This window comes from Cucumis melo, chromosome 12, assembly GCF_025177605.1.
Source record: "Cucumis melo cultivar AY chromosome 12, USDA_Cmelo_AY_1.0, whole genome shotgun sequence".
In the NCBI taxonomy this organism is placed as follows: domain Eukaryota; kingdom Viridiplantae; phylum Streptophyta; class Magnoliopsida; order Cucurbitales; family Cucurbitaceae; genus Cucumis; species Cucumis melo.
The window spans coordinates 26,204,788-26,222,366 of NC_066868.1; the positions used below are offsets into that span (position 1 = coordinate 26,204,788).

A 17,579-nucleotide genomic window follows, 5' to 3' on the forward strand; every position below is an offset into this window, starting at 1 on the left:
ATCAACTTTGATGTTAAGAGTTTGATTTTTTCACTCATGTTCAATAATTATAATGATTTTAGTTTTGAAATTCGATATATAAAAACAACGTCCACCGACTTTGTTATTGTTATATATATATGTAAAACATACTATTCAAGTTTTAATATGGAAAATTATTGTTAAAAATGGAAAATTTAACTATAAATATAATTTATGACAAAATTTGTGCTTTTGTTTTTTAAGTAGATTTTTAAATATTTTTTAGTATTATTATTATTCTTAAAAAAACATCGTTTAAAATATTGTTTAATAATATTTAGGGTTTTTTTAAAAAAATAGAAAAATTTGACAAACTATTTAGAACAAAATCACTAAAAGACAAAAAAAAAATCTACGCTTGATTTTTAAGTATAAATATTTTATTAAATGTTATATTTTCTACAATTTTTCATATATATATATATATATTAGAAAAGGAGAGGAATAAATTACAATATTTCTTGCGCTATTAAACTTATAAACTCAAATTATAAGATATTTTACGTAAAAGTAAACTTGCTATAAACTTTTAATATCATAAAAGAATGTTATTTTAAAATATCATCGTCTATTCATAATAGATCGTAATAGATTATGATAGGCTATAAACTAAAATTACTTTATTTATTTGTATCATCAAAGACACAAATAGTAGTATATCTTAATCTATCTTTTATATATATATATATATATATATATATAGACATATTTTTTTTTATATTTCTAAATATTTTAAGGATTTTGTCCATTAAAATGTTTTTTAAAAAAATGATAAAAAGATCTATTTTAAGAACCTGATTACAAAGATAGAACAAGGTGGAGAATTCTAGAAATTTACTCCAAAAAGACAAAAAATAAATCTAGAATTGAAAAATCAAAATTTAAAAGAATAAAATTATATTTTTTTTTTCTTATTGGAGAAATAAAGCAGTATAGTGGAATTGTGTTGGTAGAATATTTATAAACCCCTTTTGATACCAAAGAAAGAAATTAAAAAAAAAAATAGAAAAAAGATTACAAATCTTTTTAATCATTTTCCCACATTTATTTTCCCTAAATACAAATCTTAATTTCTCCTTAACTTATCTTAATAGTAATTGATATAATTATATTCTTGTTGATTAAAATTTATTATTTTTTATGGCATATTCCTTTTAATATTTTTTCAACAAAAGTACTCCATTTTTTTTCTTTCCTCAAATTTAATCTTGTTTCTATGAGAAGTAGAAGAAAATGGGTTGCAAATTAAGGTTGGTTTGAAAAATAAAAACAGCTTTCCCACCTTTTGAAATAAAGAAATTTCAATTATGGTAAACTAATACTAATTTTTCAAAAAGTAATTTCCTCTTAATATATTCTTATATTCCTACAAGCAAATGTCTCCTATTTTTCAGCCAAAAGACATGCATGAAAGCTTTCTATACAATGGAGGAATATTTTATGGACGTGCCTTTTCTTTTTCCTCTCGATAATACATCGAGTAAAAAATTTGAATATCTAACTTCTTAATCCTATGTTTACTTTACGTCTATTTTTACGTCGTTTCAACTCTATCGATTTAGTTATCATACATCAATAATCAAATGCAAATCAAGAACAAGAGAGAGATGGGAAAAAAAGAAAACAAGTCTTTCTTTTTATACTACAAAAGCACTCCCTAGAATACAACAAAATCCTAATAGAGAGCTTTGGATTTGTAGACACAATCCCAAAGACACACTTCCAAATTAGAGAGATTTCAAATTAAACAAAAATCAGACACATTCTTTTAAGAAAAGAGAAGAAAAAAAAAAACTGATAAAAGGCACTAAAAATTATGATAGACCACATTGATATCATTTGATCTTTTTGAGTAGTGCCATTTTTTGCCTATCAGTTTTACACCAATGGGTTGGTTGTTGATGGTCCATATCCATTCATCATCCCATTCCATGAAGACCCAATTCCATTTATATATCCATAAGATTCAACTTTCTCTGAACATCCTCCTTGATCTTGCCATTCCAAAGCCAAAAGCTTTGTATTTGGTTTAACATCCATTCCATTTGGATCTTCATTTTGTTGATGTTGATCATAAGGAATCATCATTTGATTGATATTATTCCCATCAAGTGAAAGTCCATAAGGAGAGCAAATTCCATGGAAATTTGTTGCAGCAGCAGCAGCAGCAGCAGCTGTAATATGATGATCACTAGTTAACCCACCAACCATGGCTAAATGATCAGTGTTTGTAGTGTAATGATGACCATTATTCCCAACAATGGCTTCCATTTTTGTGTCCATGAAGTCGATGGGACGAGTTTGTTGATGATGATGATGATGATGAGTTTCAAGCATTCCAATGGTGAAATTTGGAGTGAGAGGATTGAAATGTGGGAATTGAATTTGATCTGGAAATGAGAGATGAAGATCAGTGGGATTATGAATGTGATGAAGTGAAGAAGATGAAGATGAAGAAGGGCCATGAAGAAGATGATGATTTTGAGAAATGGGTTGTTGAATTTGTGGTTGTTGTTGTTGTTGTTGTGAATCATTGGATTTTTTTGTAGTGGAAACTTTTTTGTTCTTTCTACAACCACCACCAACAGGAATGTTTCTTAAAGTTCCACCTTTAGTCCAATACCTTCTACAAGTTTTGCAAAAGTAACGAGGTTGAGAGAGACTGTAATTGTTGTAGTAGCAAAACTTGGTATGAGTTGAATCACATCTTGGGCATTTCAAAGCTTGATCATGTTGTGGCCTTAATCTCCTCTCTGTTAATGGCCTTGAACATGATAGCATATCTCCCGATAACGACGAAGAATCCATCCCTGACTCCTCGTTCATTGTACCCTAAAACCAACCAAACAAACAAACATATCAACTCGCTGATTGACCAACAGTAAATTACATCGTAGAAAGTTTGAATACAAAACCTCCTAAACTATCTTGTTTGATACCATGTTAATTCACCAACTTACGAGCAAAGGGAAATTCAATATTATATTATCTAACGGCAAAAAACAGTAACAAAGAGTTTCACACAAACAAACACACGCATTGTACAATTGCTCTGTTTTGATAATGGAAACTACGAGTGTGGAGTTGGTGACTGACATTGTCTGTTGGTCATTCATGTTTGGGTGAGATTATAGATATACCTGAAGCCAATCAGAAGAGTCCATGCAAACTTGAAGAGAAGTAAGACCCATAATGATGAAATGAGAAAGAGAAAGAAAAGAAAAGAAAAATGAGAGAGATAGACAAAAGATGGATAGATAGAGGACAACTTCACTTTCACAGTTACTCCATTAATTCTCTTCTTCGAGTTGCTCTACTTATAAGAGAAGAGGCAACTTCACAAAACAAAATGGGTAAGAGATAAGAGGGAAAGAGAAAGAGAGAAAGAGAGGATTTTGAAGAATGGGGTTTGAGAGAAATGGGAAGTGAATAAGAAGGAAGAAGGAAAAGGCTATATTTGAAGAGAGATGAGAAGGGGTTGTTGTTGTTGTTGTTGTTCGTTCGTTCCTTCGTTTGATGTTTATTTTGGCTTAAACAATCGTCGGTGGCAAAGAAACATTTTAGTGGGGTCATAAAAGCTTTAAAGGGTACCCCACAAAGAAGACTAAAAACAAATCCAAGGTGGCAAAATGGAGGGTGGTGATTTGATGAGGGTTTTTAAGATAATGGTGATGTGTAAGTAAGGGGAAGTAAGTAGTAGTAGCAGTAGAGAGTAGAGATCAGTAGAAGAGAGTGGAGGGATAGTGTGTGAGAATTTTTGGGTCCTCGTTAAAGAAAGGGCATCCCCAAAGAGCACTCCACTTGTGAGGGCCCAAAAATGTAGTGGGACCCTTTTCTCCTCCCCCTCCTACAAGCAAAGGATAGATTCTCTCTCTCTCTCTCTGTCTCAAAAAAAAAAAAAAAAAAAAAAAAAGAAAGAAAGAAATTTGTACATAAGCCATGTCACGTGCCTCCTAATCACATGACACTAATTCATTCATTCATTCCATTCTCCAAATCTTGCTTTAATATACCATTCTTCTAGGTTCCTTCTTTTTGTGTTGTTAGTTTTGTTTTTTTGTGTATATGTGTATTTGTCAATGTCTTTGTACTTTTTGCTAATTAGGATGGCTCTAGATTATAAGGCCCAAAGTCTACGAGGCTCCAAGTTTAAGAAATATTAGGTGGTGGTATAGAAAAACGTGTGTTCTAAAGAGGAGAAAATTAGAGCACTCTTGAATTTTGAGTCGATCAATCGAGTTTGATTGAGAAATAACTAAGTCGAGTTTGATTTGACAATCTAGAGGTTTGAGTGCTAAGACTATTGTTATGAAATTGACAAACAAAAAATATAAAAAAAAAAACTTAAAATATAAAGAATTGTACAAAGATTTACATAGTTCACTAATAGTGTGTCACCGGTATTATTCTTGTATTTAGTCATTTCAAGCTTCATGTAACAAATTCAAGATATTCCAACAACTATTCTAATATTGTGAAAGTTACACGTAATGGTAAACCAGTGTCAGAAATAAAACATTATAAATAGTCTCATTCAATGATCCAAAAAAAAGAAGAAGTAAGTTATCTAGAAAAAAGGAAGCTCTGATGTTACTTTTGTGCTTAGTTGTATTCTACATTCGATATACTAACTTAGACAATATTGAAATAGAACAACGACGAAAGAGCGTAAATTTTTCATAGCAAAACTTTTTATGACACAAGTTTTTCAAAAACCTTCTAAAATCACCTTTAGAAAGAAGCACAAATAGAAGATTGACAACACTTAATTAAGTAATAATAGTGTTTACATTAAGGAACAAAAGAAAAACCAGAAACATTTTTCTAAAGCTAATTAAGTTTGACTTAAGGGGGAAATATAAGAGATGCAAAGTGTGATTTTGGGGTCTTTTGATGGATCCAATCAAAGAATGAGATGAAATTTGGAGTGAAGATCGATATTTAAGACAATATTATAGAAATGTGTAAAGAGAAAGAGAAAGAGAAAGAGAAAGAGAAAGGAAAAGGGAAGAAAAATGAGGAGCATGTGAGAATATATATTAGCTTCACCAACACACTTAGATTCAATATTTAGTGTTATACAAAAAAGGTCACTATCAAAATTTTAAATTACAAAAGTATGAGTCTGCTGCGCCCCACGTTGGTTCCCTCTCTCTCATATTCATTCATATCATTTTTTTTTACTCTACAAAACTCATTCATCCTCCTTCGTTTCCTTTTCGTTCGTATTGTGTCACTCTCATTAAACACTTGTTCTCGAGTTGTTATAGATTCAAAAACCTTCGATCTCAAGAAAATGATGTAGCTATGGTCTTTAATGAATAAATTTACGTTATTCGAATATGATAGAATACTTAGAATTTGATATCTGGTGCTCTGGATAATCAGATTATGTCGAATTTTCTTCTAATAAAATTGTTCTCTTTCTTCATTTGTTTAGGGCACTTTTAGTAAACTACGTCAATCTGTATATAGATTCTTGTTTTTTGTTTTCTTTAAAACCGTATGGTATCTCGATAACTCAACTCAATAATAAAATCATGTTTAATTGTTGTTTTTCTTTGAAGTATCTTTGTTCTTTAAAGGTGAAATTTTTTTCTATTTGTTTAATAAGATTAAGAAGATAGAGATGAGGTAGATTTAACTTCATTATTTGACTTAATGTTTCTGTTATCTTCCAAACTTCAAGTGTAATTGTCAACGACCTATATAAAGCTATCTAGTTAATATATATATATATATATATATTTGTTTCTTTAAACGATCATATATTCAAACTCTTATATCTCCGTATACATAATGTGACATTTTGAAAATAGAAAAAGAACAAAAAAAAAAAAAAAAACTTATTTGAAACAAAAACCATCATTCTCCATCAATCATTCAAGCCTTATTTATGAGAATACGTGACCTTAACAATTATATAATCATAATTTTCATCTCGTTTTTACTTCTAGAATTCAATTAACTACAAATTCAACTGTCACTTTAAGAATTTGAAGAAGGAAAAAAAAAATTCATAATAGCTTAAATTGATTTCAAAAACAAAATCATCATTATTTTAAAATGATTATATAAATATTATAATGTAGAGATAATATTATATATAGATCTCATAGTTGGCAGTGGCATATCATGATTCAAAATCAAATAGGATCCAACTTTATTTCTGTCAAATTTAAATAAAATAAGATGTTTTAAAATATATATATATATATATATATATATATATATATATATATATATTCAAAATCTTGAGATTCAAGCAACCTCCAAGATGCTGGGGCATCTTTGATCTTCTCTTTAGTTACTAACTTTAATTTGCATTTTTAACCTTCTCCCCCCTTTCTTTCTTTTCAATTTTCGTGCCCTTTTCTTTCTCTATTTTAAAAATTCCATCCATTTTTATTTATAAAAAACCAAAAGAAAAAGAAACCTTCCTAAAGGCCAATAAATAATCGACGACGCATTCAAAAGTTCAATTTTTTCTCCCCTAAAAATTTTGATTTACAAAATGTTTTATTTTGTAATTCTTTCAAAAGAGAGAGAGAGAGAGAAAAAAAAGTCTCTCCGTCGCCGCCGTTGCCGGCGGTAACTGTACTAAAGGCTTTGGCTTTTGGTCGACAGCGTTATTCTTAATTAAATGATTAAATTTGATAATCTAAAAGACATTTAATTATAAATTGAAGAAGAAAAGAAAAGAAAAAAAGGAGGTTAGATCAAACGGTGTAGATTTCATGATGGAAGAAGATAGGTTTGGAAAGATGGTCCTGATTTTGATGTTATTTTGGCTAAACTTTGCAACCTCGTTATTGCTGCAGTCAACGTCCCTTTATTTTTCACCCTCATATACTATAAGCATCCTTTCCTCAATGTTATATACCCAAACAAAATAATTTATCGTTACTACCAATTTGGATTTTAACGACACTTGTAATTAAGAAAAAGAGAATGGAATTGATGAAAATATGTCACTGAAAATAAAAATACAAATTTTTTCTTGACACAATTTTCATGTTGTTAATTAATGACATTATTTTTATGTCATTAAAGGATTTTCTAATATAAAACCGTTATTCTCAAATTTAACAAATTTACCCTTTTCATTAGGAAAAAAAATTAATCTCTAGCAATTCCTTACCTTACTCTAGCGAGTAGAAACGGTAAAAAACCCAAAAAAAACCTCGTCGAAATTTTCCTTCTTCCTCATTCCTCGTCAAGAAAAACCCTCTAGTCGCCGCCACCAACTCGTACCAATCCTTAGTAAGCGCCGTCGAAACCCAATTTACAAGTTACCGTTGTTTCTCGATTCATTCAGTTTGCTCGAAAGTTTCCTCGCGTTATCTCTAATGGCGCAATTCTTGACTCACTTATATTGACTTATTCTCGACCTATATCACGCATATATTCATTATATTTATATTTTATGCAGAATTAGAATTTTAATGCAATTTTCCCCAAACGTTACGAGAGGAATCGAGGATTAATTAATGACAACAAAGCACTAATATCAATAAAATGTAATAATTAATTGATTATAGAATTCTTCGATAATTTAGAATGGAGAGTATAAATTGATACTTTTTTATCTTAAAATTTAACCTATGTTATTGCTTTTTGTTGTGTTTTCCTAATATTAAAATGACGATAGTTTCATAAATCTAAATCTAGGTTTAAATTAACTATAGAAGCTTTAAATAAGTGAGATGTTGATATGTCATGTTGATATGTCAAAGAATTTTTTTTCTTTCTTATTTATAATCGATGTTGTATTATGCCAATATGAGTATAGTTCATGATTAAAGGCGTTACTACTTTCTTTACATGGTCGCAAGTCTAAAATCTCTCTTTCTCTCCCATGTGGTTTAATGTTATCCTAAAGATAAAGAAAAATTGATTTGATACTATATTCTTACATCTCATAAATTACTCATTTTTCAACTCTTCTCCTATGAGATTGTGGCAGATAGATTAGTCAAAAACATGAATGAGAGATCTCCCTTTTCCTAAAATTTCTATAAAGATTTGTCAAAATCAATCGCATGTTCTTTCATTTTTAACGAATATTACATTGTAATTTGCAAATAAACAACAATCATACATATCACATTCAATAGGTTGAATCAATAAACAAAATGATGATGTAATTGAAATACAACACCCTCCAAAATAAAACATCACAGGATTCAGTAGATCGATGGATACATCGACACAAAGACGAAAAGAGGTCGGGGAATCGAGTTTGGGAGTTGAAAAACAAAGATTGGATAGAGAAATGTGGTTAGTGAAAGTCAAAAAGGATGGGTGAATATTGAAATTGGTATATATATATGGTTAGAATAAATTAAGTAATTAAAGTAAGAAGAAGAAGAAGAAGAAAAAAAGAGGGAAATTAGATTAGAGAGATTAGTAATATTAAAATTGGAATGGGGGGGCCATGGCCATGCCATGTAGAGGGGCACGCGCGACATAACCAAATCTAGACAGCGGCGCATAAGGAAAGGGAGAAGAGTCCTTACAAAATCTAGTGCCCTTTGTGGGGGTCGCAACACACAACATTCCTTCTTCTTTCTTTCTTTCTTTCTTTCTTTCTTTCTCTTCCTCTCTCCTTTCCTCAACTTTTTTTTTTTTTTTAATTTGAATTTTAGGTTTGTGTTTGGAATGGATGTTTGAAATTTGGAGGTGTAAAATTCATTGTGTTTGTTTGGTAGACTTGTCATACTTACCTTAATTCTTTTGTCGATTGAGGGTTGTTTTAAGTAAGACTTCAAGTCCATCGATGGTTCCAAGCTCAAGAGAATAGAGAGGCGGCATTTGGGAGCCGGCGTCCCAAAAGGAAAAATTAAGTTAGAGTCTCGAGTTTTGAGACAAAGGGATTATACAAATCGAAAAATAATTGAACCTTGATGTTTTGCAACCTTAGAGTTGCAATTCTTCTAGCATCTTTGATATCACGTAATCATCTATAGGTGTGTTAGAAGATCAAAGACAGTATAAGTAGTCGTTAAAGGAGGAGACGAAAAATGTGTAAACTTTAAAAGAGAACTCTAACCCCCTTCAATGTGTTTAGTTGAAACTAAAATACTCAATATATCCAACATGAGCTTAGCTTAACTGACACTTATATGTACCTTATCAACAACGTTCCTTTGTAATATTTTTATAAAAAGAAAGATAATGAAAAAAATATTCAAAGGCGTATGGAAGTTGAGTTCTAATGGGCCCAATTTGGATGGAAGGAGTTATGGGCTTTTTGTTTCATTGGTTTAGGTAGGCTTTTGAATGACATTGGACTATGAAATTTAAGCCCATTTAAAAGATATAGAGTTTGGGTTCAATATCAAAGCTATGCCCATTTAAATTTTTCTCTTCCATATTTTATTTATTTTCCTTTCTAATCTTTTTTCTACCTTTCTTTGTTTTTTCTATTCCAATACTTTTGTTAATTAGTTTACTTGTTGCACATGAAACCAATCAAAATAAACCAATAGTTAATAGTTAATGTAATCCATAACGATTTTCATATTTATCATTGGATCTCGATCAATAGTTAAATAACTTTAAAATAGTTTATTTCTACACATTTATGCATTTTACTTTATAATTAATCGTTTCTTAGTCTACTTGTATATATTTAACACTGAATAAAAATATATGTCATCTTCGTACGAACGTCGATGCTCATCCAATCTACGATGTATGCAATCAAAACATAAATATGAATAATAATAATGCTTTTTAAAGTTGAAAAGATATTCGAATTTGTAGACCCTAAAAAAAAATCTTTTTTTTTTTCATAAAAAAAACACACACCCAATTGGCAAATCAATAGTTGAGAAAAAGTAATATTCATTTTCTTAGTTACGAAGTCCTCTCTATAGGGTATCATAAAGGGAGAGATTAAAGAAAAATTAAAAAGATATGCATAAAACCATCTCTTGAACAATATATATATAATTAACATATTATAACACATAACTTAAAAAAAAAAAAAAGAAAGAGAGGTTTTTATCGTTAATAGGTTTTTTAACGATCAATAATATGTCATCACGTAACACGTCGATCAAAATTGAGTTAAAATTAGGTGCTTTATTTTATCTTTTTTTTTTCTATAATTCAAAGTTTTTATTAAATAAGTAAACTTGGTTGTTGATTAGTCAGCAAAATATTATATTTATTAAAAGAAAATAAAACGTCGACATACTTTTTATGCATTATTTTTCTTGCCAACGAAGTTTACTCTAATGAAAAAGATATGGATTCTACACCTAAATATTCTTTTCTTTCCCTATCCAATCTATCATATGTTTATATATTTTGAAAGAGATAATACAAAAGAAAAAGAAATGTCTATCATATAAATTTGGCATAAACATTTAATAGAGCTATGAGATTCAAATGAAGCCTTTGCTAAGAAAGGACGAAAATAATAACAACAACAATAATAATAATAACAATTAAAAGTTAAGAAACAAATAAATTTACTTAAATTAATTTGGCCTTTTTCTTTATCTTTATTTAAATTTATAAACAATATTCCATATTCTCAAGTGGGAATTGAGTCATCACTTGAAAGTTTTGATGAATCCTCCAAGAAGGTTTGAAACTTTTTAATTTTTTTTTTTTTAAAATTCACCTCCATATATATATATACACACACATTATATATTTTATACCATTTTTCTTTTTGTATTATATTTATCAAATTTTTGATTTAGAATATTCCAGTCATTTAAAGGTTATCTTTTCAAAATATATTGTATATGTCAAAATACTACATTTTTTCTTTAAAGTTATTCTCACTCGTTTTCTTCAAAAATGAAAAAAAAAAAAAAAAAAAAGATAAAAGATACATTCCTTTTCAATATTATTGATTATTTTAGATCAATAAGAGGTAAAATTATCCCAAGCATTAAATTATTCAACGAGAGTAGCTAGAATTTAAAATAACATATAAGGTTCGAGAAAACAAGAAGGAATAAGCCAAAAAAACATTTCGAGCTCCTCAGCTTCAACTTGGGACAAGACTGAACTTGATGATCGATGAATAAGCTAGAAAGAGAACTATTCCTGTGGACTAATATTAAGAAAACGTTCAATTTTGATCTCTCAATCAACAAAAACAGTTAATTATAAAGTTGACGTAAGAAAAGAAGATCATGTACAAGTTACCTAAAATGTTTAAATGAATTTAATAATAAGATATTTATGATAGGGTAATTATGGGTAGTTTATGTGCAACATTAAAAATAATTAATACTAATTTGCTCAACTAATTACACACACACACACATACATAATAGTATTTTCTTTGTCTCCAAGGCACCAAGAAGAAGAACCTACTTTTGTTGACCATAATACACATTACACCCAATTTGCCCACATGAACCATTCCACACATGCCCCATCTCATCCATTGTACAATAATTCCAAATTATTTAATTTCTACCTCAAATAAATAAGAAACTCTTAATATATTTTTGTCAAAACATAAAATTTTTAGGATTGAAAATTTGAAAATTTGTGAAACATCTATTTTGTTTTGATCTTTAATATTTTCAATAAAACTTTACTTTATGTTTAATTTAATGTTGTAAGGATAGAAGGCCAATAATTTAATGAAAAAAAAGTGAGTGAATTGTATGATTCCACATAAGGAAACCCAATCTTCAAGGGCTCAAAACTTTTCTCTCTCCACCCCATGTTTCTTTCTAAATCTATGGGGATATTTTCTCTCTCTATATCATTCTTTTTTCTTTTTTGGGATTAAATTATAAATTTTGTATCCAACTTAAATTTCTTTTTTTTTTGTTTTAATCTCTAAATTCTTAAAAACTTTCAACCTTATGAAACTTTTAATAGATGCTTAAATTTTTTTAATTTTAATATTTAACAAGTCTCTAAATGATTTATTTTAGACAGAAAATTGAAAATAAGAATTTAACAAATACTAAATATTAATTTAATTTAGAGGAATCAAATAAACAAACAAATAATAATAATAATAATAATAATAATAAATTGAAGGAGTAAATTAGTAATTTAAAGATCCCACAGATATAATATTATTAGTATAATTGGGAATACTGTTGAAGCGATCAACTTGGGCTGCAAAATGGTTTTGGTTCTATTCTAACTTCCAGGACTCTCTTTTTTCATTATTATTATTATTATTATTATTCTTTTTCTTCTCTCTAGGATTGCAACTAAAATGGTTTGTTTCTATGTCGATTAGAAATCTTTCATGTGTGACGTTTGAATAATAATGCATTGTATAAAGATTTAGAATAGTATACGTCAATAAAACCAAAATACATATGGACTAAAAATTAAAAACAAAACTTGTAAAACTTAGAGAAAATTTGTAGAAGGTTGATATTTCTACTGTCACTTATAATATAGCAAGTTATTGAATCATATATTATTAGGATGCTATTATGACAAGCAATAATAAACAGTAATATTTATGAAAAATTTCAGGGTATATACTTTTCTGGTGTCAAAATATACACCAATAAAATAGAAATATTTATTTTGTAAAAAAACCAATCAAGTATTTATCATAAGAACTAATAATAATAATAATAGTAATTAATTAGAAGGAAAAGAAATAAACTAATTACGTTAACGTGATCGATTTGAACTAAAATTTGTAATTACAAAAGAAAAGAAAAGAAGATTAAAATATTTAACCACAAGAAAAAGGAAAGAATAAAATAGAGATCTCTGACAACGCAGACAACCCCGGAGGGTATAAAAGTAATTGAGTGATCTCATGCTTGCGAGGGTATATACGTAATTGCGCCGCCTCAGAAAAATCGGGACAAATTTAAAAATTAAAAACAGGGAAGGGAAGGGAAGGGAAGGGAAGGGGAGGGAAGGGAAGGGTAGGGAAGGGAAGGGTAGGCTAATGGGATACGGAGTTACCGCCTTCAAGGCACAAGCTTTGAAATAAAAAAATCAAATGGGTTTCAACCAAAAACTAATAGCGCACCGCCCATCTTAATCTTCATAAACCGTCCAATTCTTCTTCAAAATTCTTAATAACTGACAAATTCCCTCTTCTTCTTCTTCTTCCTCTTCTCCAAGTAACAATACCTTCTTATTACTCCTTCTTCTCCTCCTCCCCCCTCCACTACTTTCATCTTCTTGCATTCAAATTTTCATCATCCTCTTTTCAATATATCCATTTCTTTCTCACTTTCATACGACGTACCCATTACCCTTTCTTGATCCTTAAGTTTCTTTCTCTTCACCGACTTCCGATTGGCGGTCATGGCTTTCTTTTCTTCTCCCCTACGGTTACTGGGTTGTATTTAGTTTTCCTAATCTTCATTTTCTTTCTTCAATTGGGTTTCTGGGTGTCTTTGATTTTCTTCTTCTTTTCATTATTTTAGCCACTGGGTTCGTTGTTCTTTGGTTTATGATTGATTTTGGTTTCTGGGTTGTCTTCTTTCGGATGTCTCTGTTTTAGATATCTGAGTTCTTCTTTTTTTTTTTTTTTTTCCGTCTTTGTTTTAGTACTCTGTTTTCCTTCTTAGTTGTGTTTCTAATCGATGGAGAACAATCAGGATCAATGTCAGTTACAGTTTCAGCAATTTGGAAACGATCACCGTTTTGAGAATGGAATTGAGGTTTTTGTGGGTTCTTCCAAGAATACAGGAAACGATGACTTCTCCGATCGATTTTCCGACGCCGGAGATTCTTCAACTGGTCATGATCAGGACTCGGTGGTTTCGGATTCTGAAAGTGGAATTTCAGGGCCGAGTATGGAGCAATTGGAATGGCGGAATGAGGGGTTGGTAAAACTTGTTGAAGAAGACAAAATTTACGACCTAATCAAGAGAAGGTTCCTTACTGGTTTGGGTTTACTTGGTCCGCAAACTACGGTCTCGGCCGTTTACAAGAATAGTCATTCGACTCATATTGGGCAAGCCCGTTTACACACGTTTCAGATTTACTCGCAAGCAGTTGAGAAGAAAAATAGCGGTAATGCCAATGTCAAGTACGCTTGGTTGGGGGCTTCTAAAGATCAAATCAATAGCATTCTCGACTATGGTTTTTCCCATTGCAACAAGCCTGAGAGTTCGCAGTTTCTTGGCTCTGGCATTTATCTCTCCCCTGATAATCATCCTCTTGAAAGGTTAGCCACAATCATGTTTTTCTAATTTGCCCCTGTTGAGTTTATCTTCTGATTGTCAATTTCGAGACCCATTTGATTGATGAATTGTTTGTTTATATTCTTCAGCCTGGAAGATACTGTTGTCGATGGAGATGGTTTAAGGCATCTATTGCTCTGCCGTGTTGTATTGGGGAAATCAGAGCTTATTCATCCTGGTTCTAGACAGAATCATCCAAGTTGTGAAGCTTTTGATTCAGGTGCTGACGATCTCTTTGCACCAAAGAAATACATAGTTTGGAGTACACACATGAACACCCACATCTTGCCCGAGTATCTAATCAGTTTTAGAGCTCCCCCTCGCTTGAAAGGTCAGTAATCATCACCACGGAACTTGATTTTTTTATAATTGGTGTATCATTAATTAAATAGATCGTTTGATTCTAATATTCATAACGTTTTCAATTATATTTAGGAACTTTGAAGGCTAGACAGCCTTTCAGAATGCCAACCTCCCCTTGGATGCCATTTCCATCTCTGATTTCTGTTCTCTCTAAGTATCTACCTGCTCCTGAAATTGCTATGATCACCAAGTATCACAAAGACCACAGGGTATGTAAATTCCGATCACTTATGTTTGTTGTTTATGTAGGCAGTTTTTGTTGTTTTCCATTTTGGAAATAACTTTTTATGTCTGGTGATCTCATTTTGTTCAGCTTTTGAATTCTAGGATCATAAGATTTCAAGGCATGAGTTGATTAAGCGAGTGAGGCTGATAGCAGGGGACAAGTTGTTGATACATGTAATCAAATCATTCAGGACACAGGTATTCAATTCCCTCTCTTTTTCTTTCCTTATTCTTTTGCGTTTATATGCTCATGGAATATGAAAAGAAGGGTGGGTTTTAGTTCTGTACCAATGTAAAATGATTGTTACCTTTGGCATCAACTATAGAGTTGTGTCCTTTTTGTTTTGGTGTGATATTGTTCACTCAAATAAAGAGAGTAAAATATTATTTGTATTGTATTGCAAATATTTTGTTCACTTTCATATCATAATAGCAAGAGGCCGGCCTAGAACTTTTCCATGCTTACCTGCTAAGCTATGTAGAATCTCTACTTTTGCTTATAGAAAGTCTTCACCAATCACTTCTTCTTAGAATATATATTTGATAATTCCTTACTTTTTGGCCCATAAAGTTCTTCCTCGATATTACTTCCTTTTGTAACTGTGAGTTTTTAATTAGAAGCCCCGTACGTAAAAGTTATTTGTAGATTCTATGAATCATTGAAGAAGGCATTAAGCTAATGACTTGGCCATTTTTTCTTTGTTTAGGAAAGTAATGGGGATGTTGGATTCGAAGGAAAGGGAAGTAGAGATGGAGCAAGAAATGGACAGAAAGCAGCAGGGAATATAGGTTCACCAATTTTGTTAGAGTAGTTGGATTGGGAGAAGTTTGCAGTTTCTGTTCTGTTACGAACGACAAAAGTTTGGAGCACAAGCAAAGTAGGAAAGGATTCAAGGAACGAGTTTGAAGCGAAACCAGTGGCTAAAACTAACATTTTATCCTCTTCACCATACTGTACAGCAAACGTTTGTTTTGTGATTGGAAGAATTAGCATTACCAGCAAAATGTTGTCGTTATTGCTTTTACTTTAGAAAATAAGAAAATGTGTTTCTGCTTTTAAGACAGTTCTATCTTTCTTAGATCCACGAGGATTCTCTCTTTTCCTTGGATGAATATGGTTTTTGTGGAGATAAGAGCAGGGTTTAACATGGACCTCAACCTAAAATGATGTTTGCTCTTATGTAATGTGTGGAGATGTTTGGGTTCATAATATGTAATTATTAGTGGATAAAAAGATGAAAAGGGAACTCATTTTGTTTGGTTTATTTTTGAAGTACATAAGGGTATGGAGTACACAAATTTTTGGGCTTTAAGGGATCATAATTGGGAGTACTAATTGTGTCTAAAAAGATTATAAATAGATATTTCGAAATAAAAGATCTAAAAAGATTTTAAATTTTATTTTGATTCTTTGAATATTGTGTTACTAAGAATAGTTAAGATGTCTAAAAAGATCATAGATATCTCGAAATAAAACACCTAAAAATATTTTAAACGTTCTTTTGATTTTTACGATGTAAATATTGTTGTGTTCTTAAAAATAGTTAAGATTCTCGAAAAGCTTAAAAAATCCTCTAGCCTAATTTAAGTTCAAGATCTTGTGTTTATAAATAGATAACCTTATAGGTAGGAAGAAGAAAAGATTAGGGGAGTATTTTGAGAGGGAAACAATTTCCAACCGTTCATCTTTGTATTTTATTAATAGAAAACTTTCTATTGTATGTAAACCTTTTTTTTCTTTTGTGTCAAATTCTTCGTCAGATAATAGCTATGATTATTATCTTTTTTGTTTCAACTTGTAAAGAAGACATTAAAGGAAATAGTTTAAATTTATTGTGTTTTCTTACTTGTGAAAATCTAACTTCGATTGTCTTAGATTTCAACTTATAAAGAACATATGAAAAGGAAAAGTATAGATTAGTCGTATTCTTTTTGTTCGTGAAGATCCATCTCGATTGTCTTATGTTCCGACTCATAAATAAGAGTAAAATGATTATTCTAAAGTTAAAATAGTGTTCATGGAATTATATCTAAGGGTACTTAGGTAAAGATGAAGAAAATAAGTAAATTATAATTCTACTGCCTAACTCAAATAGCTATAGTTGATTAATTAGTTCTATACTTTCCCATTAAATAGTCAAAAAGTTTCTTAATATCTTAGATCATCTGTTTGTATCGTCAAAAAGAGGTTTTCTTTTCGATACTAAATGTCGAAATTGATTTTCCTATGGTTCGTTTTAACTTTGACATCTTTAGAATATGATCACAACGTCCTAATTTTCTTCATCTATATAGTTTGTTAACTTGTTCTCTAAGGCTCACACCAAATATCATTTTCAATATTTGTTTTTGATAAACTTTTCATGCTTTTTACCGATCTACGTTGTAATTTTATTTTTATTGGTAGATTTATGTTGGGCTTGCAACTCTTTTACTTATTACAACGAGCTATAGTTTAGATTTTTATCCTTCATAGTTCAACGAAATGGAATCATAAATCATGTTAGATAATAACTCTGACAAATTCAAAATTTGAATCATTGTTGTTATTGGTATTTATACATGATTGTGCCCACATTTGGTTGATTTCATTATTTCAACATGGCTAGCTATGATGAAATAAGTAAGTTGACTTTGTCATTGTTCCCTTTATATATTTATAATTCTATATATATATATATATATATATATAAAAACTACTAATTAACTTGTTCACAAAGGCTCACACAACATCTCTCATTTTCAAATTTTATTTGAAAAACTTCTTAAAGTAAAATTATAACTTTAATTTCTAAAAACGACATTTCTTTT

At 30.1% G+C, this 17,579-nt stretch overlaps 2 protein-coding genes across 3 annotated transcripts; one reads left to right on the forward strand and one right to left on the reverse strand.

The window, feature by feature from the left end:
* Positions 1–1,633: 1,633 nt before the first annotated feature.
* Positions 1,634–3,780, reverse strand: LOC103483519 (dof zinc finger protein DOF5.6). The gene is made up of 2 exons (XM_008440201.3): positions 3,162–3,780; positions 1,634–2,853 (listed from the first exon to the last, which is right to left on the reverse strand). The coding sequence occupies exons 1-2, from the start codon at positions 3,210–3,212 to the stop codon at positions 1,900–1,902; spliced, it is 1,005 nt and encodes a 334-aa protein (XP_008438423.1). The 5' UTR covers positions 3,213–3,780; the 3' UTR covers positions 1,634–1,899.
* Positions 3,781–12,900: 9,120 nt separating this feature from the next.
* LOC103483507 (probable inactive poly [ADP-ribose] polymerase SRO5) lies at positions 12,901–16,033 on the forward strand. Of its 2 annotated transcripts, none has more exons than XR_536584.3 (5): positions 12,901–14,164; positions 14,270–14,511; positions 14,616–14,752; positions 14,857–14,966; positions 15,476–15,529. XR_536584.3 is itself a non-coding variant. In XM_008440174.3 (5 exons), the coding sequence occupies exons 1-5, from the start codon at positions 13,578–13,580 to the stop codon at positions 15,578–15,580; spliced, it is 1,167 nt and encodes a 388-aa protein (XP_008438396.2). In that variant the 5' UTR covers positions 12,903–13,577; the 3' UTR covers positions 15,581–16,033. The 2 variants fall into 2 exon arrangements, 1 of the variants encoding a protein (XP_008438396.2); XM_008440174.3 differs by having other exon boundaries at positions 12,903–14,164; positions 14,871–14,966; positions 15,476–16,033.
* Positions 16,034–17,579: the final 1,546 nt, after the last annotated feature.